The sequence below is a fragment of the Apodemus sylvaticus genome, chromosome 22, assembly GCF_947179515.1.
Source record: "Apodemus sylvaticus chromosome 22, mApoSyl1.1, whole genome shotgun sequence".
Taxonomy (NCBI): Eukaryota; Metazoa; Chordata; class Mammalia; order Rodentia; family Muridae; genus Apodemus; species Apodemus sylvaticus.
This window is the reverse complement of record NC_067493.1, coordinates 43,945,605-43,971,102: the sequence shown is the minus strand read 5'-3', so window position 1 is coordinate 43,971,102 and position 25,498 is coordinate 43,945,605. Positions and strand designations below refer to the sequence as shown.

General features: G+C 52.2%; 1 protein-coding gene across 1 annotated transcript in view; it reads right to left on the bottom strand.

Annotated features, from left to right (window-relative positions):
* Scarb1 (scavenger receptor class B member 1) overlaps positions 1 to 25,498 on the bottom strand; it is a 64,948-nt gene that overhangs the window by 19,770 nt on the left and 19,680 nt on the right. Inside the window, exons 2-6 of the mRNA XM_052167896.1 lie at positions 7,470 to 7,627; positions 6,255 to 6,396; positions 4,040 to 4,243; positions 2,404 to 2,499; positions 981 to 1,096 (exon numbers count right to left, since the gene is read on the bottom strand). Coding sequence (XP_052023856.1) covers positions 981 to 1,096; positions 2,404 to 2,499; positions 4,040 to 4,243; positions 6,255 to 6,396; positions 7,470 to 7,627 — 716 coding nt within the window. The remainder of the gene's footprint in view (positions 1 to 980; positions 1,097 to 2,403; positions 2,500 to 4,039; positions 4,244 to 6,254; positions 6,397 to 7,469; positions 7,628 to 25,498) is intronic.

Sequence of the window (25,498 nt, the reverse complement as noted above, 5' to 3'; positions counted from 1 at the left end):
CTCTTCCTGGACTGGTGTGCACTTTACGGGCTGAGCCACCTCCCCAGACCTGAGCCATCTCAGTCACCTGTGCCACTGACAGAAGCCACTGGTTTGGCTGGGCTAAAGATGTTTTCTCTAAGTCTGAAATCCTATTTAGGGACTGGGGCATGACTCAGTGTCAGCGCACTTACTTAATGTGTGTGAGGCCCTGGGTTCCATTATCAACACACACACAAACACACACACACACACACAAATAAATGGGCTGGAGAGGTTGCTCAGTGGTTAAGAGCAAGACTTAAGTTCAATTCCCAGCATCCACGGAGGGCAGCTCATAGCCACCTGTTACAGGAGCTCCAGGTGACCTGACGCCCTCTTCTGGCCATCTCAGGCACCTGCACTCACATGCACACACTCACACAGATACACAGAATTAAAAACCAGGAATAAAATGTAAAAAATTAATAAAGTTCTGCTTTTGAAAATCCCCAATGGGACACAGCCACCAGAGCACACAGACTTTGCCCACCGGGCCGTGGCTGTGTTCACACTTGGCAGGAAGCATGGCTTGTCTGTGTTAGCTAGAGTGGCAGAGGACTCAAAGTTCAGCCCAGTGAGTCTCCAGGCCAAGGTCATCTCCAGCATGGCCAGAATGAAACACGGGCTAGGGCACCACCTGGGAATGGGTCTCTGAAGACCCACCATGTCTTCTCAGGTGACAGTTGGGACCTTGGGAAGTGGAGCCCAACCTACAAGACTTTGACCCTTTCCAATGTCACCCCTCACCACTGCCACCACGACTGAGCCACCAGTGACTCCCCCCGCCCCCCAGTCACCTCTGTCAGGTATCTACCACAGTGACAAGAAAAACCACTGAGCCATAGCACACAGAGGGCCAGACACTTCGAGTGCACTCCCCAGGAGCTGCCTGAGTGGACCCTGAACCACCTCAGAAGCAGATTTTCTGAGGAGGCAGGGAGTCCCTACCCGAGGGTTACCTGCAGGCCTCCGGGCTGAAGAATTCCAGCGAGGATTCTGGTGTCATGAATGGTGCCCACATCTGCCCGGAAGTCCCATTGATCATGTTACATTGCTCTGAATGCCAATAGTTGATCTGCAGGACAGGATAAGACACAGCCTTGAGGGACAGCCAAGGCCTGCACCCAATACATTGTGCTCTAGTGCAGACATTGACATATCCAAACCTGTGAGCAGGCTGTGTGGGCAGAGAGCATCTGGCCAGCTTCCTGCTCCCACAGTGGGGCCAGAACATACAATGTTGTTGGGGACTCAGCTAAGTCCTCTGTACAATAGTGAGTTCCAGGCTAGCCAGGACTACACTGTGAGACCCTACTTCAAAAACAAAACAAAACAAAACAACAACAACAAAACTAAACGATGCACTTTCCACTTTGCAGTAAGAGCTCTTTCAATTGGGCTTCTCATATTAGAAAACAGCTGATTAGGGGCTGGAGAGGTGGCTCAGTGGTTAAGAGCACTGGCTGTTCTTCCAGAAGACCCAGGTTCAATGCCCAGCACCTACATGGCAGCTCATAACTGCCTGTAATTCCAGTTCCAGGAGATCCAAGGCCCTGATACAGACATACATGCAGGCAAAACACCAATGCATATAAGACAGGAGCTGGTTAATGCGGTCAGCACCCACTAAGAATGACTGCTGGTTGGGCGTGGTAACACACATCTATGAACTAAGCACTTGCAAGGCAACTGAGACAGGAGGATTGAAAGTTTGAAGCTAGCCTGGGATATACCCTGAGACCTTATTTCAGAATAAAAAAATTTAAGAGAGTAGAGACAGTGAGATCAGCTGGGAAAGCTTGCCTAGAATCCACCAGTGAGGGGCTGGGGGGTGTGGCTCAGTGGTAGAGCCCCTGCCTAGAATCCACCAGGGAGGGGCTGGGGGCGTGGCTCAGTGGTGCCCTGGTCAAGGATTCACATGGGCTGGGCTCCATCCTTAGTACCCGGGCCTCTGGACAACACAACAGAATGAAAACACATCATACATAAAGATGCCCTAAGGAGAAAAGCCATCTGCAAAACAGCACATGACAGGATTTCTGTGTATTCGAAGAAGGAAGGAAAACACATTTCTCTGGGTACACAGAGGCGTGGTGGTGGGTGAATGGCCAGGAAGCCGGGTTCTATAAGCAGCGTCGGGGTTTCCGGGTGGGCCCAGGCAAGGTGCTGAGCCTCATTGTCTTATCTTTATGGGAATGTCTTCCTGTCGGCCTTAGAAATGAAAACTCAGGAACAGAGGAGTAAAGAGTTCCCGACAGAAGCACCGCAGGGACAGTCGTGGGACCCGTGAAGACCTCGGGTGACCCGGACACCCTCCCCTGGGGCTCGTCCCGGTGTAGCGCCCCCCTCCGGTCGATGGGGACCCCCTCCCCTCCTGCTTACCTTGCTGAGCCCGTTCCATTTGTCCACCAGGTGGATCTTGCTGAAGTTCTGGACGCCCGTGAAGACGGTGAAGACCCCAGAATTGGAGTTGTTCATCTGCAGACAGGCAGGGAACAGCACCTTTAGCCCTGGGCAGAGACCGCCACACAGGCACAAGCCCACCTGCTCTTTAGCTGTGGGCAAGTGCCCGTCCACTGAGCCACACCCCCAGCTTTCCCCTCCCCCCTTTAATATTTTCTATTTTATTACTTTTTTAAAAAGATGTACTAATTTATTTTATGTATATGACTACACAGTAGCTGTACAGATGACTGTGAGCCTTCATGTGGTTGCTGGGAATCGAATTTAGGACCTCTGCTCCCTCCGGCTCTGGTTAACCTTGCTCACTTAGTCCCTGCTTGATCATGCCCAATGCTTTATTTTTATTTGTCTTTTATTTCTTTTCAGAACTGAGGACCAAACCCAGGGCCTTGTGCTTGCTAGGCAAGCGCTCTACCACTAGCTAAATCCCCAACCCCTAATTATTATTATTAATAAGCAAACTGTAGCTGTCTTCAGACACTCCAGAAGAGGGCGGCAGATCTCATTCCAGATGGTTGTAAGCCGCCATGTGGCTGTGAGCCGCCATGTGGTTGCTGGGAAGTTTGAATTCAAGACCTCTGCTCGCTCTAGTTGGCCCGCTTGCTCAGGCTTAAAGATTTATTTATTGTTATATCTAAGGACACTGTAGCTGTTTTCAGATGCACCAGGAGAGGGCATCAGATCTCATTATGGATGTTGTGAGGCACCATGTAATATGTGATTGCTGGGAATTGAACTCAGGACCTTCAGAAGAGCAGTCAGTGCTCTTAACCACTGAGCCATCTCTCCAGCTAGCCCCCATCCAGCCTTCTTTTTTATTTCACATTTTGAGGCAGGGTCTAAGTTGTCCAGGCTGGTTTTGAAATCGCCATCCTCCTGCCTCATACTCCCATGTACACAGCTGACAAGCCTACTCAATCAGGCCCAACAGCTAACTAAGAAAAAGGGCATTTAAGTGGGGCATGCAGTGCCTGAGTGAGCCAGAAGAGGGCACCAGATCCCTTGGAACTGGAGTTACAGAGCCGCCATGTGGGTGCTGGGAATCCAATCTGGGTCCTCTTGAAGAATGGCCAGTGCTCTAACCACTGGGTAGTGAATCTCACATAACAACTCAGTGTAACAGGTCCTGGAGGGTGTGGGTAATGTTACTGACCCTCACTGCAAGCACACCCATCAGTAGATCCCCACAGAGAAAGCTGAGCTGAGGCAGGGAGTTGGGGTCAGGGGTCAGGGGTCAGGGACCAAACCTTAGCTCAGGTTACCAAAGGTCAACACTGAGAATTAGTGAGTGCCTCTGAGTCACACTGATGGGGACATCTGAGATATGTGCTTGGGAGAGCCAGTCCTCCTCTTCCCCCAAACAGCACCTCTAATCTTCTAAGCTAAACCCCAGTCACATCCCCCACTTGACCTGGATCAAACCACACCCGAATAATCCTGGCCGTTTCCTGTTCCATGAGCTGATAATTTCCCAATTTTATTTAAGCCGGTTTGAGTTAGGGTCCGGTCCTTGAGAGAGACACCCTGACTTTCTGTGCGGACCGAAGACACGTACCCCAACAAACAGGCCAAATTTGCCCTTGACGGGAAGCATGTCTGGGAAGTATTTGCTGAGGAAATTCACGAAGGGATCTTCATAGCCCCACAGGACCTCACCAACCGTGCGGTTCATAAAGGCCCGCTGGCCCATGGTGACCAACCCCAAGGTCATCATCAGCTTCAGGCCCGCGGGCTTGTCCTCCATCATTATGGCGCCCCCCTGGAAAGCCAAGGACACGGCGTTAGGGTGACGGGCATGGTGGGACACCATCCCCCACCTTCAACCAGGCTTCTGGCAGAGAACTTGGGACCCTGGTGTGGACCCCTTCTCGGGTCCTTGTTACCAGAGCAACATGTATTCTTGAGACCATCCTAGGGGTTCAGACCGAGTGAGCTTCACAAGGCCTCAGAGGCGGATGTGAAGCTCAGGCCTGACATCCGGAAGCCCTCCTCAGCCACCGTGTCTGTGGAGCCACGCCCGAGGCCTGAATAGAACCACCAGGAGACACTCCGCAGAGCCGGTGCACAGAGAAGGAGGTTCCCATGACAACCGATGAGGCTGGAGCCAAGGTTAAGAGAAGGCCTAACCCAGAAGGAGGCCAGCAAAGATAGGGATACCCTGTTTACAGCTAGGATGTGAACCCTACACTATCAGGAAGTGAGCCTAGAAACACGGCATATTGAGAGAGACTCCCCAACTCCCCATAGCCTCCTCTCGAACATGTTTATAGCCAGGTCTCGATGTGTAGTCCCAGCTGACTTGAAACTCGGCATGCTCCTGCCTCAGTCTCTTCACAGGGATTCCACCTCACTTGTCTCCTCCTCAGCCCTGGGAGCCCAGAACATCTACTCCCCCCGCCAAGCCTCCCAGGGTCTAATGGCTCAAATCCAGTTGAGTTTATAGTTTTCATGTTTGCTTTTCCGATGCACAGAGCATCTGGGCCCTTGGTTTGTCCCAAAGGCCATTCAACCGAAAGCCACCTTCCGCCTCCAAGGTAACTCACGGCTGGGGTTTCCAGGTTCACTCTAGTTAGCGCGTGACCGTGACGCCTACCCACCAACACTTACAGGTCTCCTTCAACACAGGGCTTTGATTATATTTATTGAGGGGTGCCATAGCACACGTACAGAGGTCAAAGGGCAATGTGAAGCAGTCGTGTGGATCCGGGGGATTAAACCTGGATCATCTGACTTGGTGACAGGCGCCTTTTCCCTACTGAGCCATCCTGCTGGCCCAGCACAGAACGCTGTTGCTTTTTAATATCAAAAATGGGATTAATAGGCCAGATGCAGTGGCTCACACCCAGGGCTTGAGGCAGAGGCTGGCAGAACTCTGTGAGGTCAAGGCCGGCCTTGTCTACATAATGAGTTGCAGGGCAGCTATGGCTGCACAGTGAGACCCTGTCTCAAATTAATGATACTGATAACAATCACAGAATAAATTAATAAAAAAACAAAAAGGGTCTCTCCAGCCCCATCTGGCCCTGGGGACACCTCCAATAATGGACTCGAGGCAAGGCAGCTGAAGGGCAAAGCCAGGTGGAGTTGGCCGGCATGGACTTCAGGAGAGCTGGTGTTTTCAACCATTGAGGGTGGGGGTGGGGTGGAGGGGTCAAAAGAATCTTCCAAAAAGTATGAAAGCCCCACAAAGTTCACATTTCCAATCTCTGAAGTTAATGTTGCTGGCAATAGCCATGCTTACCTTATGACGTCACGCCTTGGCTGTCCCCTACCACCACTATCTACCCCGTCCTCAAACTTCCAGTGAGGACCTGTGAGGTCTGACCCCAGGATCCGATCCTGGCTTGGTAACGCTGGCCCAATTGGGATCTGGGATTTGTGTCCTTGGGGAGGGTCCTCCTGGCCCCTGTGTAAATCCCCTGCGTCTGCCTGACTTCCGCTCCCTCCCCTGACAGCTGGGTTGAGTGGATCCCAGCGCACACCCAGGACCCAGGACGGACTCAGCTACCCGACCCGGCACGCTCAATAAATGACTGCTCTTCCTGACTCCCACCCGCCCTCTGGCCCCCTGGGGCGCTGACCTCCATGCTTCACCAGGGACCAAGGGGTGGGGAGAGGTCCCAGAGTCTCAGATGGGAGGTAGGGCAATGAGGAGGGGGTGGTCACTGTGGAGACAGTGGGGCCGAGGTGGCCCTTGCTCGCTGACCCCTGAAGGCTAAGCTGGGAAGAAGCAGGGTTGGCCTGGGGCTGGCACAGGGCCACAGTCTCACCAGGACCATGATGTTAGGCAGTACAATGTAGTCACTCTCCGAGCCCTGGGACTTGTCTGGCTGGAAACGGAGGAAGCGGTTCTCCACAAAGGACACAGTGTCGTTGTTGTTGAAGGTGATGTTGGCCTTTTGTCTGAATTCCCTGTAAAGAGACATCGAGTCAGCTGGCTCTGTGAGGCTACACAGAAGCTCCCATCATCTCCCAGCATGCCCTGGGAGGCTGGCACATTGATAACAGCACTAATGCCAACCAAATCCAGGTCGCCACCTCCTGTTTATATCCTCGCTGTCAGCCCAGGGCAAGACACTGCCACCACCAACCAAGCTCTTCTCTCTGCTCTCCCTCTCTGAGCCTCTCTGGAAAACAACTCCAAACCCCCACGTCTCCTTTTCCTCTTGACAACCAGCACCGAGCAGATATCCACACAGCCAACGTTTACTGAGCGTTTATTGCACGCCAGACAGAGGTAAGTGGCTCCGACTATCTCCTTTGCTCCTTGACCCTACCCACAGTGGGTACCATTACCTCTGACTCACAGATACGGATGTAAAACTCTCCGTCCAAGGTGGAGGACCAGGCAGCCACTCCTGAATCCAGTTTTCAACCATGAGAGCCGAGGACTGGGACATGCCCTGAATGAGTCTCTCCACATGTGGGGCCCTCAGTTTTTGCATTCATGGGGTGGACTAATAATTCCGTGCACCTCAGCAGGGGGCTCCACCCACAGGAGTTGAAGAGAGAGATGCTGTCGGGCAAGCTGAAGACCCTGCACCTCTCAGCCCCAGGGGGGGGCTGTACCAATGCTCCTGCCTCAGGGCCTTTGCACTGCTCATCCCACTGCCCCTCCATTCTCTCTGTCCCCTCCCCCCACCTGCTTGAGGTGCTGGTGCCGTGGAACTGACTTCACTTCTGCACCTTTGTTTGACTTTTCTGACTCAATAGCAGCCATTTTGCCCATTCTGTGCGCCGTTGGCTCCTCTGGGCTCCGCCCCCATGACAACACGTACACACGCACTTTAGCCCTCACCCCAGGACACTGCACATGCACATATACACTCGCCTCAGACACACATCGCCTCTCCACAGACTGCCAGCCACTACGGCTTCCCGCTTCTGTCCCTGGCCCAACTTTGGAGCAATCAATCGCCAAGGCTCAGCACAGCACCCCGCGCCCCCCGCCCCCCACAGTCCCACCCCTCCCTGCCTGGCCTCACCTGTAGACATAGGGTCCACGCTCCCGGACTACCGGCTTCTCGCCGTTTAGGACCTCGCTGGGGTTGACCACCTCGAAGAAGTAGACTGACAAGTAAAAAGGGACGGGGATCTCCTTCCACATCCCGAAGGACAGGCTGCTCGGGTCGATGCGGACATTCTGTGGGGAGACACAGGGAGGAGTATGAGGAGGGGCTTCCCCACTTTACGGCTCTGCAACTGCTGCCTAAGGATGGCCTGTGCCAAGGACCTCAAAGGCTCATCTGGGAAGGTGGCTGTGGTGGCCTGAATGAGAACTGGCCCCCACAGACGCAGATATTTGCATGCTTAAGTCTCCAGTTGGAGAACTGCTTGGAAGGATTAGGAGGCGTGTCGTGGTCGGAGGAGGCGTGGCCTTGTTGGAAGAGGCGTGTCCCTGTCGGAGGAGGCGTGTCCTTGGAGGAGGCGTGTCCCTATCGGAGGAGGTGTGTTGCTAGGGACAGGGATTAGGAGGTGTGTCGAGGTCGGAGGAGGCGTGGCCTTGCTGGAGGAAGAGGCGTGGCCTTGCCGGAGGAGGTGGTTCGCTAGGGGCAGGGTTTGAAGTTGCAAAAGCCCACTCCAAGCCTAGGGTCTCTGTCTCTCCCTCCCTCCCTTCCTCTCTGCCTGTGGATCAGGAACGTAAGGTCTCAGCTACTGCGCCAACAACACCAAGTCCATCCCACTTGCTGCCTTGCTCCCTGCCATGAGGATAGCGGGACTAGGCCTCTGAAACCGTAAACGGGCCCCCAGTTAAATGTTTTATAATAGTTGTCTTCATCAGGGTCAATATTCACAGGCAAACAGAACACTGGCTAAGACAGTGCTCATCAGGGGAGGGGCTCCTAGGGCTGGAGCCCCGCCCAGGTGGCTGTCACTCCTTTCTTTCAATCATTCGTTCATTCATTCATTCACTAATCATTTCACTTTTACTCCCTCATCCCTTTGTTCTTTTATGCATTCATTGATTCATTCCTTCATTCGGTCACTCATTCATTCATCAAGCGTGTTGTGAGCAGCTACTTTGGACAGGTGAGGTTCGTGCAGGGGCATATAGGAGTGGGAAGTAGTCTGCCAAATTGGGGAGACAGGGGCTCTTTGTCCCGAGGGGAAGCCAATGCTGTGTGATGTACCAAGCGAGCAGGCAGAGGGAGGAAGACTGGATTCTTGAGTCACCCGCTGTGAGGGACAGAAAAACAGCAAGCCGGGGGCGGGGCCTCGCTTGAAGCAGGCCTGGGTCCAGTCTTGTAGGACAGTTATCCTAGCACTTGGGACACTGAAACAGGAAGATGGTAACTTTGAGGTCAGCCTGGGATACATAGTGAATGAGACCCTCTGTCTCAAAACAGAACTACCGATTTTCTCCAAGGCTAGAGGGAAGAGGTGGACCATTCCCTGACCTCCGACCTCTGCTAGGCCACAGAGCTAAGAGTCACCACCTGCAGATGGACCGAGACAGCAATGTTCAAAGGCCAAGTCTTGAACAGCTTACACCGACCGCCTTTGACTGTCTTTGAACTAGACCTGCCGGGACAAGGACAACCACCCCGCTGTCCCCAAAAAGCCAGAAACAACAGGCAGAGGCTCCAGCGGAAGTGGCAAGCCGGAACTAGCAGGTCAGGCCCAGGCCCGTGTCAGGGTGAACTCCAAGGCAGGTGGACACTGGGTCACACTCTCTCAGGCCTAGCTTGGTTCTCTGGGCCTGGGTAAGTTCTTGAGGACTGCAAGGCTGGACTTACTAAAGCCATGGCTGGGTCTAGCCTGTTCTCCATGGGACTCAGTGAAAGAAAATCCTCTGCTGAGTCCACCTAGGAGATGCCCTGCTGCACCTTCCTACAGCTGTGGCCGTTGGTTACCCACAGCCTGAACATCTGGCGCAAACTGAGAGGCATTTCAAGACCCTGGCACCAGCAGGTGGAGTGTCCCTGGGTGCCACACCGGGCCTTGCCTTCATACTACATTCATAGCCAATGCCATATCCCTGTGAAAAAGTAAATATCACGGTCACTACCCTGGTGACATATGAGGTCTCGCCATGGACTGTGTCCATCTCATGGGCCACTGAAAGGTCTAAATGGGAGTTGGCAAAGAACAGAAGTTGGCAAAGACCAGTGACTGGATGAGGCAGGACCCTGGCACCGCTGTCACCTGACGATCACCAGCAATACAGGGTATTACCATTGTCCTCAGTCGCTCGGGAACTTGATGCTAAGACCCTTTTGCTGAGGACGTACCACACACTTTGACCACAGGACTTGGAGACGTAAGGCTGGTGTTCTGCATTCACACTGCAGGAAGGTGCTATGCAGACTGCAGGAGCGGGGGCGGAATCCATCCGCAGGCTCACCCAGCTGTGACTCCTGCAGCCCATGCATGCATTAGTGGCGTGAATATTATGGAGATAACCAATCACTTTCTGCCTGGATTTAAAGCCTTCTCCATAGGATGAAAAAACATGCCAGCTATTATAAGCCTGGCCAAGAATCAATGGCTGGGAGCTCACAGGCTCAGGGGTGCTGTACCCCCACTCCCCTCACTACTACTATTTTGCTTAGTGCACATAATGTAAAACTACCCCCTACAGTATGTATATGAGGCACAGTAATTGGACTGAGTGGGTAATTAAGGGGGGAAAAGAAAAGACGAAAGTACTGGATATGGAGGCGCGTGCCTTTACTTCCAAGTCTTGGGAAGCAAAGGCACAAGGATCTATGTGCGCTTGAGACCAGCCAGAACTATATAGTGAGGCCCTGTCTCAAAGAGGAAAACAAAAACAAAACGGATATAAAGTCAGGAGCGGCCTGTGGGGGGATCTAGGAGTAGTAGGAAGTGTGTATTATTGAAATACGTTGTATGAATGTTGTGGTTCTCAGACTAAATAAACGACATTATATTTAAAATAAAAGAAAATATAGACAAGTGCTAAAGATGTAGCTCAGTGGAAGAGAGCCTGCCTGACACATGCAAGGCTCTGGGTCCAATCCTTATCCCCACAACCAATTAACAAAACACACATGGGGAAAACTGGGGGGAAAAAGATCAAGAGCCGGATGTCGGGGTGCACGCTGTTGGAGCATACATCAGTCACCTTAGAGCTCAGGCAGCTGAGGCAGAGGATTGTCTGGCTTTCTGAAGTCAGCCTTGCTGCACAGCAATTGCCCGCTTCACAACAGCGAGAGGACAAAACAAAGACAAAACAGGCTGTGCCAGGAAAAGGTCCCAGGAGGGCATTCCAACAGAGGCTGGCCTGCTGCAAGAGCGTGCCGGGCTCCGTGTCCACTCATGACAGGAGTGTTTATAAAGTGACACTCTAGGAAACATCTGGAGAGCTGCTGGGAGATTACCAACCTGCCTCTGCCAAAACGAGACAAGTCCCACGGGTGCTCATGACTCCGTGGTGCATGTGACCTGGTGGATGAGATTGGGTCCATCCCCAGCCCTAAACAAAGTGGCCACGGTGGCCCACACCTGTCAACCCAGCCTTCCAGAAGCACAGGCCTGAGGATCAAGAGTCCCGGGTCATCCTCAGCTACATAGTGAGTTCAGGGCTAGCCTGGGCTACGTAAGACCATCTCAAAAAGGAAAAGGGAAGGGAAGGGAAAGACTCAGTGTATGACTGGGGGAGATGCACAGGGTGTTGAGTCCTATTGCAAGAAATTCCAGAACAGACAAGGCTACCATGTCTCAATAAAGATTCTTATTCTTTTAATCTTCGCAGTTACTTATTTGTGTGTATGGATATGTGTGTGGGTTTGCCCCTACATTGTATACCTGAACTGAAAGTCACCCATCATTTTTAAAAGGTCAACTGTGAAGTCAAGTGGGCGATAATTTCCCAGAACACTGGAGAGAGAGAGAGAGAGAGAGAGAGAGAGAGAGAGAGAGAGAGAACCCAAACTAAATAAGAGAGGGCGTGGGTGAGGAACACAGCCTGGGCAGCCATCGGGGAGCTGTGTGCACTTCTGAAGTCGATCATACCTGTGCAGGACCCTATGGCTCTATGGCGCCCCAACCTGCTTTGGGGCACAGCACCCCAAATACCAGCTTCCAAATGCTGCCTGACACCCAGGGCAACCTCCCCAGTACAAAATGACTTCCACCCCAACTCCAGGATTTCTGACCTGATAGTCTACCCTCTAGGGGGTTTGGGAGCTTCTTTGTATGCGATGAAATCTCATATAGCCCAGGCTGGCCTTGAACCCTCTATGTAGCTGAGGATGACCCTGAACTCCTCCTGGTCTTTCAGTCTCCAGCTCGTCAATGTCTGTTCTAGGGATCCTGGGATCTCATTACACCTGGCTCGTACCGTGTTTTAGACTTTTATTTATTTGCTTGTTTTTAATTTGGGGGGTGGGTGGGTGGGTTTTGGGGAGCTGGAGAGATGGCTCAGTGGTTAAGAGCACTTGTGGCTGTTCCAAGAGATTGAATTCAGTCCTAGCACCCACATCACGTAGCTCTCAAAACTGTAACTCCAGCTTCCACGAAATCCAACACTTTCTTCAGGCACACACACACACACACACCGATTCCTCTTAAGCTCTGGAGCCATTTCTCTGGTACCTCCCCCCATCACCACCACACTCACGCCATGTTTGAAATGTCAGTTGCCCAAACCCCAGGGATGATGTCACAACTCCTATCAGAAAGATAACATCCCACAGTATGAAAACTCTGCCCTAGAGGGATTCTCAAAGTTTGAGAGGCCAGCAGAGTTGTGGAGACTGCCGGCAGGCCCTCCCTCATCTGGAACAGACTGTCTCCCTTTGCCACCCTGAGGACTCTCAGGAGATCTGGAAGGGCAGGCTCCCCACAGATGGTGCTTGACTCGACTCTTTGGGGCACAGGGAGGACTAGCCAGATCTCATGGAAAACCATGGGGTGATGGGCGGTTCCCTCTGAGAGCAGGTGGTTGGGGTGTTGGGGGGACTGAAGCATGAGGAGCCCCGTGTACAGCGACCCGAGTGGGGAGCGGGATGCCTGTGCGGAGTGGCCTTCCCCTATCTGAAGGTCGGAGTCCAACATCTTTCAGATTTTGGCTGGCAAAATAAAGGACCAGAGTTGTGCCCCTAGGACCCACATGACAGAAGGATAGAACAGACTCCAACAAACTGTGTCGTGTCTTCTGCACACGTTCTGGCATTTGTATGGCCACCCCAAAACAATTTTTTTGTTTTACTTAAAAATTATAAATTTTACCATGCTAACTAACATGGACCTACGAGCCTATGCCTGTCCAGCCCAGTGGCGTCCCTAGTGCCGTGTCTTACCACTGTCCCCGTTAGTCCATGAGGCCAGCCCGGCATCCTTGCTCTGCCTTGGGTGGTCACACACTCTCACCTTTGCACTAGCTGTTCTCTCTGCCTTCAATGTTTGCAGAGGAAGCCTCCTGGGCAAGGCCTCCTGGGACCCCCTGTCTGTGCTCAGGAGCCCCCACCCCACCCACCCTGACCCCTGAGCTCCCTCACCCACTCTTGTTTTTTCCGAGGCTCTCCCTGCCTTCCCGATTACGTTCATAACCCATCCTGTGTACTGTGCTTATGTCTCCTTGCCAGGCCATAAACCTCACCCGGTGATGTGCACGCGGCATCCGTGAACTCTGAGCAGCGCCAGGCCCCTGGCAGGACCTCAGAGGACTTGGAGGAAGGAGCCCACGCCAATTCTGGAGCACCATAATCCACCATTGTGGGAAACGAACCCCCAGAGGGCCCGACATCCTGTGGGCACCTTTGACATAGTGTGTTCTTGGGAACCAAGTTTTGAATTCTAGGGAAATGGCTCGGTCCTAAAGTGCTTGGTTCCCAAGTGTTGGGGACCCGAGTTTGGCTCCCATACAAAGCCAGGGATGGTGATATATACTTGGAATCCCAGCTCTGGAGAGGTAGAGATGGCAGGATGATGCCCAGGCACCATCTCTTGTCGCCTCCTCTGTCCCTGTAACCTCAAAATTCTCTCAACAGGTAACCTGGTTTACATGTGGCTGCTGGCAGCTACATTGCTGGACAGCCAGACTAGCCTAAAAATGGCTAGACTCGGATCCTAGTGAGAGACCCTGCCTTGGAACCACAAAGTGAGATGGCTCAGTGGTTAAGAGCATTGGTTGTTCTTCCAGAGGACCCAGGTTCAAGTCCCAGCCACCCACATGGTAGCTCACAACCATCTGTAACTCCAGTTCCATAGGAGAGGACACCATCACCATCCTCTGGCCTCCACAGTCACTAATGATACACACACTGTACAACATACAGTCACAGACAATATGTATAAAATAAAAACAAATGCTTATAAAAAAAAAAGGTGAATTGGGCTTGAGGAACCACGTTGAGGTTGACCTCTGACCTCTGCACACAATGAACACACGTAGCACAAATAATGGCCTTTGGGGATGCCAGGACAGAACCCCAGTCCTCACACTGTGCCACTAAGCTGTGCCTCTAGCCCAAGAGAATAATTCTGAGCCAATCTAGGGCTTAGGATTTTTGGGTCCAGGTTGCAGTGTGGACAACGGCCTCGGGATGTGTGATGAGGTACAATATCCTGCCTTTACTGTCAGCAACTTGTCTAGTTTTCAATTAAGTGGTTCTCAAAAGTTAAAAAACAAATGGATACTTTCTACACAGAGAAACTCTATCTGATGGCCAGGGTATATATAGGTCAGCCTGCAGGAACCAAACACACTTGGCTTTCAGAGGCTCCATACAAAAGAAAAACAAACACAAAGCCAGATGGAGCCGATCGAGGCCCCCACATGAGGTGCTAGGGACCCGTGGGACCCTCTGTGTGGCTAACAAGACACTTCCGGTCACCTCACCTCATTGACTCTCTGACCATATATCCCAGGCACAGGCACCAGGCTCAGAGGCCCCTGATCCACAAAGATCACAGAGATGGACGCTCACCCAGGCTCTGTCTCCACACTGGGCTGCACGGGGTCTGCAGGACACTGTTCCTAGCCTCTCCAGGCCCTGCCCAGGGGCTCAGCTCAAGTGTGCTGCAGCCTCACAAAGCAATCATTAATCTGACCTGGGAAATTGCAAAATCCAGTCCCTCCTCCCCCAAGAATCACAGCAAACATATTTCAGGTTCAAAAAAACCCACAGTTTTTGAGCCAGGCAGAGGCCGGCTCACACCTTTAATCCCAGCTCTTGGGAAGCAGAAGCAGGTGGATCTCTGAGTTCGAGGTTAACCTGGTGGTCTACAAAGTGAGTTCCAGGACAGTTAGGGATACACGGAGAAACCCTATCTTCAAAAAACGAAGAGGAGGAGGAGAAAGAGGAGGGGGGAGGAGGAAGAGGAGGAGGAAGCCAAGAGGAGGAAGAGAAGAGGAGGAGGAGGAAGGGGAAGAGGAAGAGGAGGGGGGAGGAGGAAGAGGAGGAGGAAGCCAAGAGGAGGAAGAGAAGAGGAGGAGGAGGAGGAGGAAGGGGAAGAGGAAGAGGAAGAGGAGGGGGGAGGAGGAAGAGGAAGAGGAAGCCAAGAGGAGGAAGAGAAGAGGAGGAGGAGGAAGAGGAAGAGGAGGAGGAAGATGAGGGGGGGAGGAGGAAGAGAAGGAAGCCAAGAGGAGGAAAAGAAGAGGAGGAGGAGGAAGAGGAAGAGGAGAAGGAAGAGGAGGGGGGAGGAGGAAGAGGAGGAGGAAGCCAAGAGGAGGAGGAGAAGGAGGAGGAGGAGGAAGAGGAAGGGAAGAGGAAACAGTAGTTCTGGTCATTGCCAGTGGGGTCATCAGCCCTAGATCTGGGTTGAGACACACCCTGCCAGCTCTGAGCCAGCCAGCCAGTCACAATGTACCAGCCCTGCAGGGTACCATGCACACGGAGGATGGGCCACAAAGAATCCAGTGGAGACACCACATACCAGGAATGACTGGAAAGATGGGTTCACTGGCTGCTCTTACAAAGGACCTGGGTTCACTTCCCAGCACCCACAGCCTCTGCTGAGCTCCCAGGGCACAAGAGCCTGCATGCTAGGCTTAAACCACAGCAAGGATGAACAGGAACAATCCTTGTAAAAGCAGCCCCTCCCATCACACTAAAAGTTCCGGTGGCTTCAGTGAAACACCCCGCCACCACCACCCAGAATTTCTGTCCTGATGGAGAGATCTATACAGCTATCTTGGATCATGAGGCAGCTTTGAAACTGAAAAACATACCCAAAGGATGGCAGAACATAAAGACTGGTGGCCTATGACATCGTAAAGCCACCCCACCAACTCTGGACATATCCCCAAATTCACAAGACGCTCTATGCCATATACCAGCACAGCTAAAACGAGAAAGACTGATCATCACAAGTGTTGGTGAGGCTGTGGGGCAACCAGAATGTGTGCCCCATGCTGGTGGGACTGTGTTGGTGCCATGGCTTTGCCTGCTTGAACTAAGTACCTGTTCACCATACATCCTGGGGAAATGTCAGCACCCACCCACCAGTTGTCCATAAATGTTTTCAAGAGTTTTGCTTCAGTAGTTTAATATACAAGGGCAAAGCTAACGCCCCCACTCAAGTGGCTGGGGGATGCATAATCTCATCCTCGGATGATCCCTAAACATCAAAGGGTGTGGCTGGTGAGTCCCTCGGGCTATGGGAAAACTGGTTTCGGCTCCTGTGACACACAGGAGCACTCAAACACTTCTTAGGCAGGACAGAGGTAAGGTGTCCTCAAGATACAAGCCTTGTGACCTTACTTTGATCCCAGCTTGACAGGGCAGAGAACCTGTCCCGGTATAAAAGTCAGAGCCCCAGGAAAGAGGGCTAAGTTTACTCCATCAGGTCCCTGCATCCTCCAGGGCAACATCAGGACCGAGTGGGTTTCCCTGGAGACAAGAGGAGTGAGTGAGAGCTTCTCTAGGTGCCTCAGGAAGCTCCCTGGACTGAACTGGACACAAACACATGGGCACCTCTGTGTATGTCAATCCCTGTGCCGCCTTCCTTCTGCTCCCAAAGGTAGCCTGCAACAAGGACCACCCAGAGGAAGCCCTGCAGAGGAGAACCCTACAGTGCTGAACAGTGGAGCAGGTGCGTGTCTGGACCACGGACAGCTGTCAGGGCAAGAGGTCTTATGCGAGGTGTGCGAGGTTGACTTTTGCTCTGGGACCTGTTTAACAGGCTGCTGTTGAGCAGTGATTTTCTGTTGAGCAGACTTGATAGAAACTCCCATTTTCAAGTCTCAAGGGCCAACTATTAACATCAGAGTGCTTGCATGGTATGTTCACAGGGCCCTAGCTTGCTTCATATATACATACATATATACGGATACATCTTTACATGCATGCATGCATACATATGACAGAAAGCAGCTTAAGAAAAACTAATTTGCCTCACTGATCAAAGGTGCAGTCCGTCATGGCAGAAAGGCAATAGAGGCAGGGGCCAGAGCTAGCCTGCCAGGCTGTGTCCATCGTTAGGAAATAGAGAGGGGGACATCAGTGCTGGGGACCAGTTCCCTTTCTCCTTTTATCTGGTTCAGCAGTTAGGGTGGCTCCTTCACAGATATATCCAGAGATTGGTCTCCAAGGTGATTCTAGACTGTGTCGAGTTGGCACCCCACACTCCCCAGAAGGAAACAAACAAACAAACAAACAAACTAGAGTGGCCATCTGATTCCTCAGTCCCATCTTCCCCCCTATCCCCCACCCCCCAACCCCCCACGCTCATTCATCCATTCATTCATTCATTTGGTTGTTCACGTATCTGTTCACTCGTTTTCATTCTAACCTGCCCTCTCACCTCTGAGGCAAAATTAACCGAACTGGATTCTGCCCTGAGGGAAACGGTTGCGAGTGGTGAAGAGGCCTCCTAATCTGCATGACTCAGGGACATGAGAAGAAGCACTCGGTGCATCAGACGCATTTGCTAGCATGCGGTGGCGGCACCGCAGCGCAGTGTAGCATCATTGGGTAACAGCCATTAAAGCAGGATACCCACTCCCAGCTATCTGCAATCTGTCACTCAATCAAAGAGATGAAGACACCAGCAAAAGACTTAGCGAGATTCCTAGAGGCCTCCATTACAGCTCTGATCTGGAGTCCACTGACCAGGGACCAGTTTGCTCATGACATGACCCAGCAATAAGAAGCAGAGGCTGAGCTGCACCAAGCCACTGCAGAGCTAGGTCAGGATCCCACTCTGAAAGCGCAGAGGCAAGCTGATATAGAGCCCAGCTCAGTTTAGGTAAGGCCAGTGCGTGCAGAGGAAGCCAGTATGATAATCTACGTCTATAGTCGCTGCACGTAGGCTGAGGCAAAGGGATTGCTGTGTGACTTCCACAAGAACCTGTCTCAAAACAAAAGGGAGACGACTGGTTACCTTTCGGGTGCCTCTAAGGATTCTGGGAGCTCCCAGTTTCTTGATCCTGGTACCAAAGTGTCAGGCTAATGGCAAATGGCTATCACTTACCAAGGTCCAAGCCAGGTGGTGAATGGGAATCATGTCTTGTAGTCTTTCTGACAGGTTGTCACCCAGGCTAGCCTGAACCTCATTGTGTAGCTCAGGTTGGCCTCACACCCATGATCTTCCCATCTCTGCTTCTCAATAGCCATGTGCCGGATATGCACTTGACACAGAAGCAGATCATCTTGTTGCCTACCCAAGGCCTCTCTGCCTCCTACCCCACTAGAAACACATGTGGTTCACTTGTTGGCTAGAGCCTGATTCCTCAGGGAAGGTGGCCTTGACTTCAGACTGAGAGAGAGGTCTAAAGTCTACAGACACTAAAACATGTGAGTTCTCCATTGAGCCAACGCCACCCAAGGCCATTGGGGTTTCCCAGGGCCACCGTCCTCAGCTCTTTCCAACCTAAGCCCCAGACTGCTGCCTGGTCCCCGTAGGATACCTTCCAGCGGTAATGCATGCAGTAGCCTGGGGCACAAGGCTGTCCCAAGGAAGATACCGACTCACAAATGCTCCACTGAGGATATACCACAGAGTCTCCAGCTATGCCCTGGCTGAGGTTCAAGAACAATCCCAGAGCCCTGCCAAACCCCAGAGGAAAGGGCAGGGTTTCTCTGGGTAGCCGTGGCTGTCCTGGAACTCACTCTGTAGACCAGGTTGGCCTCAAACTCAGAAATCTGCTGGCTTCTGCCTCCCAAGTGCTGGGATTAAAGGAGTGCGCCACCACCGCACGGCAGCCATAATGATTTATTCAACTTTATCGTGGCACAGTCTTCAGACCCCTCAACCTCCCCCGCAACCCCAGGTATGGATTCTCTGTAGCCTTAGCTGTCTTAGAACTCCATCTGTAGACCAAGGTGGTCTCGAACTCAGAGACCTGCCTGCCTCTGCCTCACCAGTGCTAAGATCAAAGGCACTGCCATCTTACAGTACACCCATGGCTTTGGACAACTGTCCCCAGCAATGGCCATGCCCTTCCACCTGTCCTTCTGAGACCCTGTCTCGACTCAACACTCTACCCGACCCCTTCCCCTCCCATTCCCTCCTTAGCACCCCATTTCTCCAACCTCATCACCTGGGTGCTCTAGGGGCTCTGGGTAAACAAAATCACGCTGCAACCATCCTGCCATCTCTCAGAATCTAACTTCAGGGTTCATCCATGTTCCAGTGTGCCGGAGAATTCTCCTCCTCGCCGCCATCATAGCACTCTAAAGCTGAGGCAGGAGGATCATGAATTTGAACTACATACCTGGGGACTATATAGTGAAACCCTGTCTCAAAAAAAGGAGGAGGAGGAAGAGGAGGAGGAGGAGGAGGAAGAGGAAGAGGAAGAAGAGGAGGAGAAGGAAGAGGAAGAAGAAGAAGAAGAGGAGGAGAAGGAGGAGGAGGAGAAGGAGGAGGAAGAAGAAGAGGAGGAGGAGGAGGAAGAGGAAGAAGAAGAAGAAGAGGAGGAGGAGGAGGAGGAGGAGGAGGAGGAGGAGGAGGAAGAAGAAGAAGAGGAAGAAGAATCTCTCTTCCTTTGTAAGGCTGTATACTATTGCCGGGTGGTGGTGGTGGTGGTGGTGGTGGTGGTGGTGGTAGTGGCGTCAGCAGCGCATGCCTGTAATCCCAGCACTCTGGGAGGCAGAGGCAGGCGGATTTCTGAGTTCAAGGCCAGCCTGGTCTACAGAGTGAGTTCCAGGACAGCCAGGACTACAGAGAGAAACCCTGCGTCGAAAAAAAACAAATCCAAAAAACAAAACAACAACAACAACAAGGCTGTATACTATTCCCTCTTGGAGAGTCCTCGTTTCATTTCCAAAGATTTAAACTTAATTTTATTAATGTGTGTGTTGCTCTGTGCACATGAGCACAGTCTCTAAGGAGGCTCACAGAAGGGAGTCAGAGCTCCTGGAGCCAATGTTACCAGTGGTTGTGACTCGCCTGATGTGGGTGCTGGGAACCGACCCCCGGTCCTTTGGAAGAGCCATGCCAGCTCCTCACCCCTGAGCCACCTCTCCAGCTCACCTCTCTGTATTTCATTTGGTTTTCCTCTTCGCCCATCCAGCATCACTAAGTACTAGGACCCCTCTCCCTTCAGCTTCTGTGAGGCGTCCGGATTCCCCAGGAGGAATGGCTGCGCGAAGGTGATGCTTCCCTTAGCTTTTGAGAACCTGACACCAGCTTCCCACGGCAGCTGCACCCTTTACAGCACCAGCAACATCACCTGCGACCTACTAAGTTTGACAGAGGCTGTCCTTGTGGGTGTGCATGACCTTTGACCCTCAGCAACCTCATGCCCTGGGACAGGTGTCCTGAACATCTATCTGCTCCAGGGCTGTCACCACCTGTGAGCTACTTTGTTTTCTCTGTCCAGGTGGAAGTGCTCCTTGTCTGGCCGCCTGTCAGAGGGGCCTTCTACTTCTCCTCAGCACCAGAGGCCCCTCCCCCACCAGTCTCCTTGTTAGCCACACTCACCACAGCCCTTCACACTCCCCCAGCCCCTCTTGTGCAGGTGTTAGGTACTGCAGACAGTCCATCAAGACCCTGTTTCTCTGCCCACCATGCAACTCCAGGGCCTGAAAGGGGCCCAGCATGCAACGGGGCAGTCAGCTCCACAGGAAGAGGGAACGCCCGCTTCCCCAGAAGAGCCTCAGAGTCCTCCTCCCCCTGTCTACCCTGCTCCTCTGTGTTTGTCTCATCTGCCAGACCAATAATCCCCAAGGTGTGACTTGAAGATGCCTGGAGGTGACTTAAGGCACCAAGTGTCTTAAACTGACCTGGAGCTGGACTTTGTGGGCATCCCATCCGCTGGGAGACAGGCACCTTCCAATCCCACAGGCCTTTGTTGTTATTGTTTTGTTTTTCCAGCCAGAGCTCAGTCAGACCCAGCTGTGAGGGGCATTGGCACTCCGAGGCCAGGCTATAGGGCTCTCCCACAATGGCCCTCCACTGGACTCCACCCTGAAACAAAGCCCATTCGATATCTCCCTTCCCCCATCCCCTGCCTCCACGTCCAATGAGAACTCAGTGACCCTGACTGCTGATAGCCCGGTCCATTTATCTGCTTGTGGAATGCAAACCACGAAAGCCCAGATTGGGAAGGTCAGCTGTGGGGAGACCTCAGAGGCCAGGCTGTTCAGCCAGCCGCAGCCTCCTGCCCACAGCCAGGGCCAGTTCCCTGGCCGGCCTCCTCTCCTTTCTGACTTGTCCCCTGGTGCGACAGGTCCCCAGGGAGACCTCCATCACCATCATGACTTCTCACCACAGTCAACAGCCCTAGAGGTGGGCTGACCCCTAAGTCCTGACAGCTGGATGCAGGAGTTAAGACCAACCGCTTTGCAGATGGGGAAACTGAGTCCTTGGACTGAGTCAGTAGCTAGACCTGGACCTGTCATCTTCAGTTCTGCTCCATACGGCCATACAGTTAGGGGAGAATTACAGGAAACATAGGACATTTCTTAGACCCTTTCAATTATTTAAAAAAAAAAATCAGCTTTCTCTCTCTGCCTTTCTCTGCCTCTTAACTCCCCTCCCCATGCCCTGAATAAACTCTATTCTATACTAAAAAAAAAAAAAATCACATTTATGTATTATGTATGCATGTATGTATGCATGTATGTATGTGTGTATGTATGTATGTATCATGTGCACGGGCACAGATATACCACAGCACACGTGTGGAAGCCAGGGAATAACTTATAGGAGTCTGTCTGTCCTTACCGTGTGGATTCCAGGCATCTAATTCTCGTTATTGGGCTTGCTGCAAGAACCCTTTCCCCCGTGATGAGCCATCTCTCTGGCCCTCTCTTCCCTCTCTGCCACCTCGCCTGACCAGGTAGGAGGCTCAGGACAAAGGAGGACAAACACTGAGGTAGAAGGTCACCACGGAGCAGCCTCAGATCTCAGCACCCACACCTCCCGGGTCACACAGGAGGAACACGAAGGCCAGATGTTAATGTTATCACTGTTGACTCAATTGGCCGCCTTGCTGCCTGTGCCAATCATGGCATGGATATGAGCATGGTAACACCTGTCCGCTTCACCAATTACCACTCTTTCCTCTCTCTCAGCCCCAGCCCCACCAACAAGCAGGGGAAACAGAGATGCAAGGAATCAGTTCTTGCTCTCAGCCAACACGCCAGAGATGAACGTCCAGGGAAGAGAAAGACCTCACTATAAAGACCAACCAGCCGGGCGGTGGTGGCGCACGCCTGTAATCCCAGCACTTGGGAGGCAGAGGCAGGCAGATTTCTGAGTTCGAGGCTAGCCTGGTCTACAGAGTGAATTCCAGGACAGCCAGGGCTACACAGAGAAACCCTGTCTCGAAAAAACCAAAATCCAAAAACCTAAAAAGATCAACCATCTTTGAGGGTACAGCTCTGCCAGAGGCTGCCTCATAAATCCTGCCACCTTGATGCACAGCAAGTCCCTGGACATGAGGATTTGAGTCAAGGTTGACTTGTCTGGCCTCAGGTGGGTACCTCTACCTCACTGCCTGTGAACCTCCACTTCCAGAAAACGCCTTGAATGGACCTCAAGAGATGGGGGTTGGGGGGATCTGGATCTGGTGACCATGCCTGGACCACACACAGCACCGGGCAAACTCTCAAAAAACCTCTCATGAAAGCCGGGGTGTGAGTATGTGCCACGCTGGGGATGGAACCCAGAACCAGGTGCACACTAGGCAAGCCCTTCCCCCAACGAATTACATCCCTGGTCCATGCTTTTTGTCTGCTTTGTATTGTTTTGTCCCTATTTTGAGAAAGATTCTTCCTGTGAAGTCTGAGGGTGACTAAACATGACAAGTGACTTCAGGGACCAAATTCTGTGTTGATTAAATCTTTTACATACTTAAGACACAGCTTTGAGCTAAGCACACTCAAAGATGTGTCTTCTTTTTTAAAATTGTAACCTCGTAGTGGTTAGTTCTGACTTGACACAGCCTAGAATCACCTGGGAAGAGGGTCTCAGTGAAGAACGGCCTACATTTGGATTGGCTTGCGGGGATTGTCTTGATTAGCTTAACTGACGTGAGAAGACCTAGTCCACCGTCAGCGGCACCATTCCCTAGGCAAAGGGTCCCATACTGCATGAGTGGAGAAATCAAACTGAGCATAACCAAGCAAGCTACCAAGTGTGCTAAATGGGGGGGGGGGGAATCTCAGGACTCCTGGGGCCTTAGAGGAAGCTCTGTTCTAGTGCCACCTTAATCCACAGATGTGATTTCCAGGCATCCAGCCAGGAGTAATTAGTGGCGTCTGCAGAAACTAATACATCTCCTGAGAAAGCTCCGGAAGACACAGGAAGATGGTCTGGAATAGGCCCAATTTCCCAGAGACATGCTATTGAATGCACACCCATTCTCCATTGCCTCGGCTGATGGGAAACACGGCTGATCTCTCCAGCACTCTGGGTAGAAGGGGAAGACCCAGAGCCATCTGAGTGCCCAATCCAAGACTGCAAAGTGCAGGAAGTGCGCACCGGTACCGGGGGCCAGGAGAGGGAGGACAGGGAGGGCAGGGAGGGGCTCTCCTAGACACAAACATGTTTTTTTGCAGCAAGGAACAAAAGCCATGAACCAAAGTTACCTCTGTGCTTGGGACTCTGGGGGACGGGAGTGTCATGTCACCATGGTCTTCCCAGAGGGTCATTCCCCTCTGGGCTGGCTTCAAGCTCACTAGTAGCTGAGATGACCTTGAACTTCTGATCCTCTTGCTTCCTACTTTCAAGCGCTGAGAGCTGGCTATTGATGATTTTTGTTGCGTCGTTTATTTTCACAGTGGGGCTGTCTGGGCAGAAAGGACTCTGCCATGCATATATGTAGGTGATCCTAAGATACTTGACCATGCCCTGTGTGACCTCCAGATGGTAGTGAGGGGTTGACTATCACCTCCATGATGAAGAAGTGACATTCAGGGGGGATTTTAGTTTCTGAAGAACTTACATCATGACAATTGGGTTTGAATCCCAGAATCCTGCAGATCTGAGGCTTGGGCATACATACACGGCACGTGACCGATGGTAAAGAGAATTGATAATGTCAACTCCCATTCATACCTCAGAATGGGACCTTAGTTGAAAACAGGGTCTGGTCGGATGTCATCAAGTTAATATCAGATCAACCCAGTGGCACAGCTGAGGCAGGAGGATTGTGAATTAAAAACCTGCCTGGGCTTTGGAATGAGTTTGAGGTCAGCCTGAGCTGCATGGTGCGACTCTTGTCTCAAAATAGGAATGAATCTCAAAATGGTTGGACTTAAGTTGGGTTCCAAAGAAGAGGAGGCTCAATGGGTACGGCATCAGTATTCTGTTCCCAGCACCTACATGGTGGCTCACGTGATCTCTAAATCCAGGTCCAGGGGCTCTAATGTCCTCCAGCCTCCACAGGGACCGAGCACGTACGCCACACACATAAACTCATGCAGAGACAGAGACATTGAGGCCACCAACTGAGGAACGGAGAAAACCTCCAGGGACAAGAGAGAGCCAAGGGCCCCTAAGACACTAGAAGCCCCCCAGGCTAGCCATCAAGTTCCCATGGTTTAAGGACACATGGTTTAGACCTAGGTCACTAACACACGCCTCTCTGGGAGGCTAGAGCACCCACCACCACTGAAAGAAACACACCCCGATTTTAGTTCTGGTGACCAGACATATTAGTTCCTTGGCCTTCAGCCCTTGGTGGGACTTTTCTGCGAGCCTCTATCTGCCAATCAAACCGTCCTCCTAGGCAAGGCCCAGACGCTCCTGAGCCCCACGACCTTCATCACAGAATCTTTGTTGGGACCAGTGTCTCTAGCCCAGATTGGTCTCGTACTCCCTAGAGTAGCCAAGCACAATCTGAGATGACAGGTAGGGACCATCGCATAAAGTTCACGGGGTGCTGCGGGCTGCATCCAGGACTTCCTCTGAGCTAGGAAAGCAGCTACAAAGTGAGCCACAGGCTGGGCTCAACACAAATTCTCTGATGAAGTGAAGTCCAAACCTCAGGTTAGCCTGTTCTCAGAGCCGTCCTTCCAAGCCGGAGAGGATCAGCAGGCTGCAGAGTCAGCTCTGGAAACACGTACCGGCTGTTCCAGCATGACGGCCCGAGGTGGGACCCTCGCCCCCAGCACCCAGGAAAAAGCCAAGTGGGCCATCAAACGTATAACTACAGCACTGTGGGCATGGGGTGGTGGAGAGAGGAGGGTCTCTGAAGCTTGATGGCTAGACAGTCTAGCCAATCAGCAAGCTCCAGATTCAGTGAGCAACCCTGAGTCAAAAATAAACTGGAGCTGGCGCCCGCCTGCCTTTAATCCCAGCTCTTGGGAGGCAGAGGCAGGCGGATTTCTGAGTTCGAGGCCAGCCTGGTCCACAGAGTGAGTTCCAGGACAGCCAGAGCTACACAGAGAAACCCTGTCTCGGAAAAAAACAAAAACAAACAAACAAACAAAAAACCCTGGAACAGGAAGTAGGAGAGTGGCAGAGAGCTTACCTGTCACCTACGAAGCTCTGGGCTCAAACTCTGGCACCACCAAATATGCATCTATTTATATATAAATATATATAACATATAAATGCGTGGTGCGTGGCATTATCTCAGCATTTAGGAGGCAAAGGCAGGTGCATCTCTGTAAGCGAGGCTAGCCTGATCGACATAGTGAGTTCTGGGTCAGCC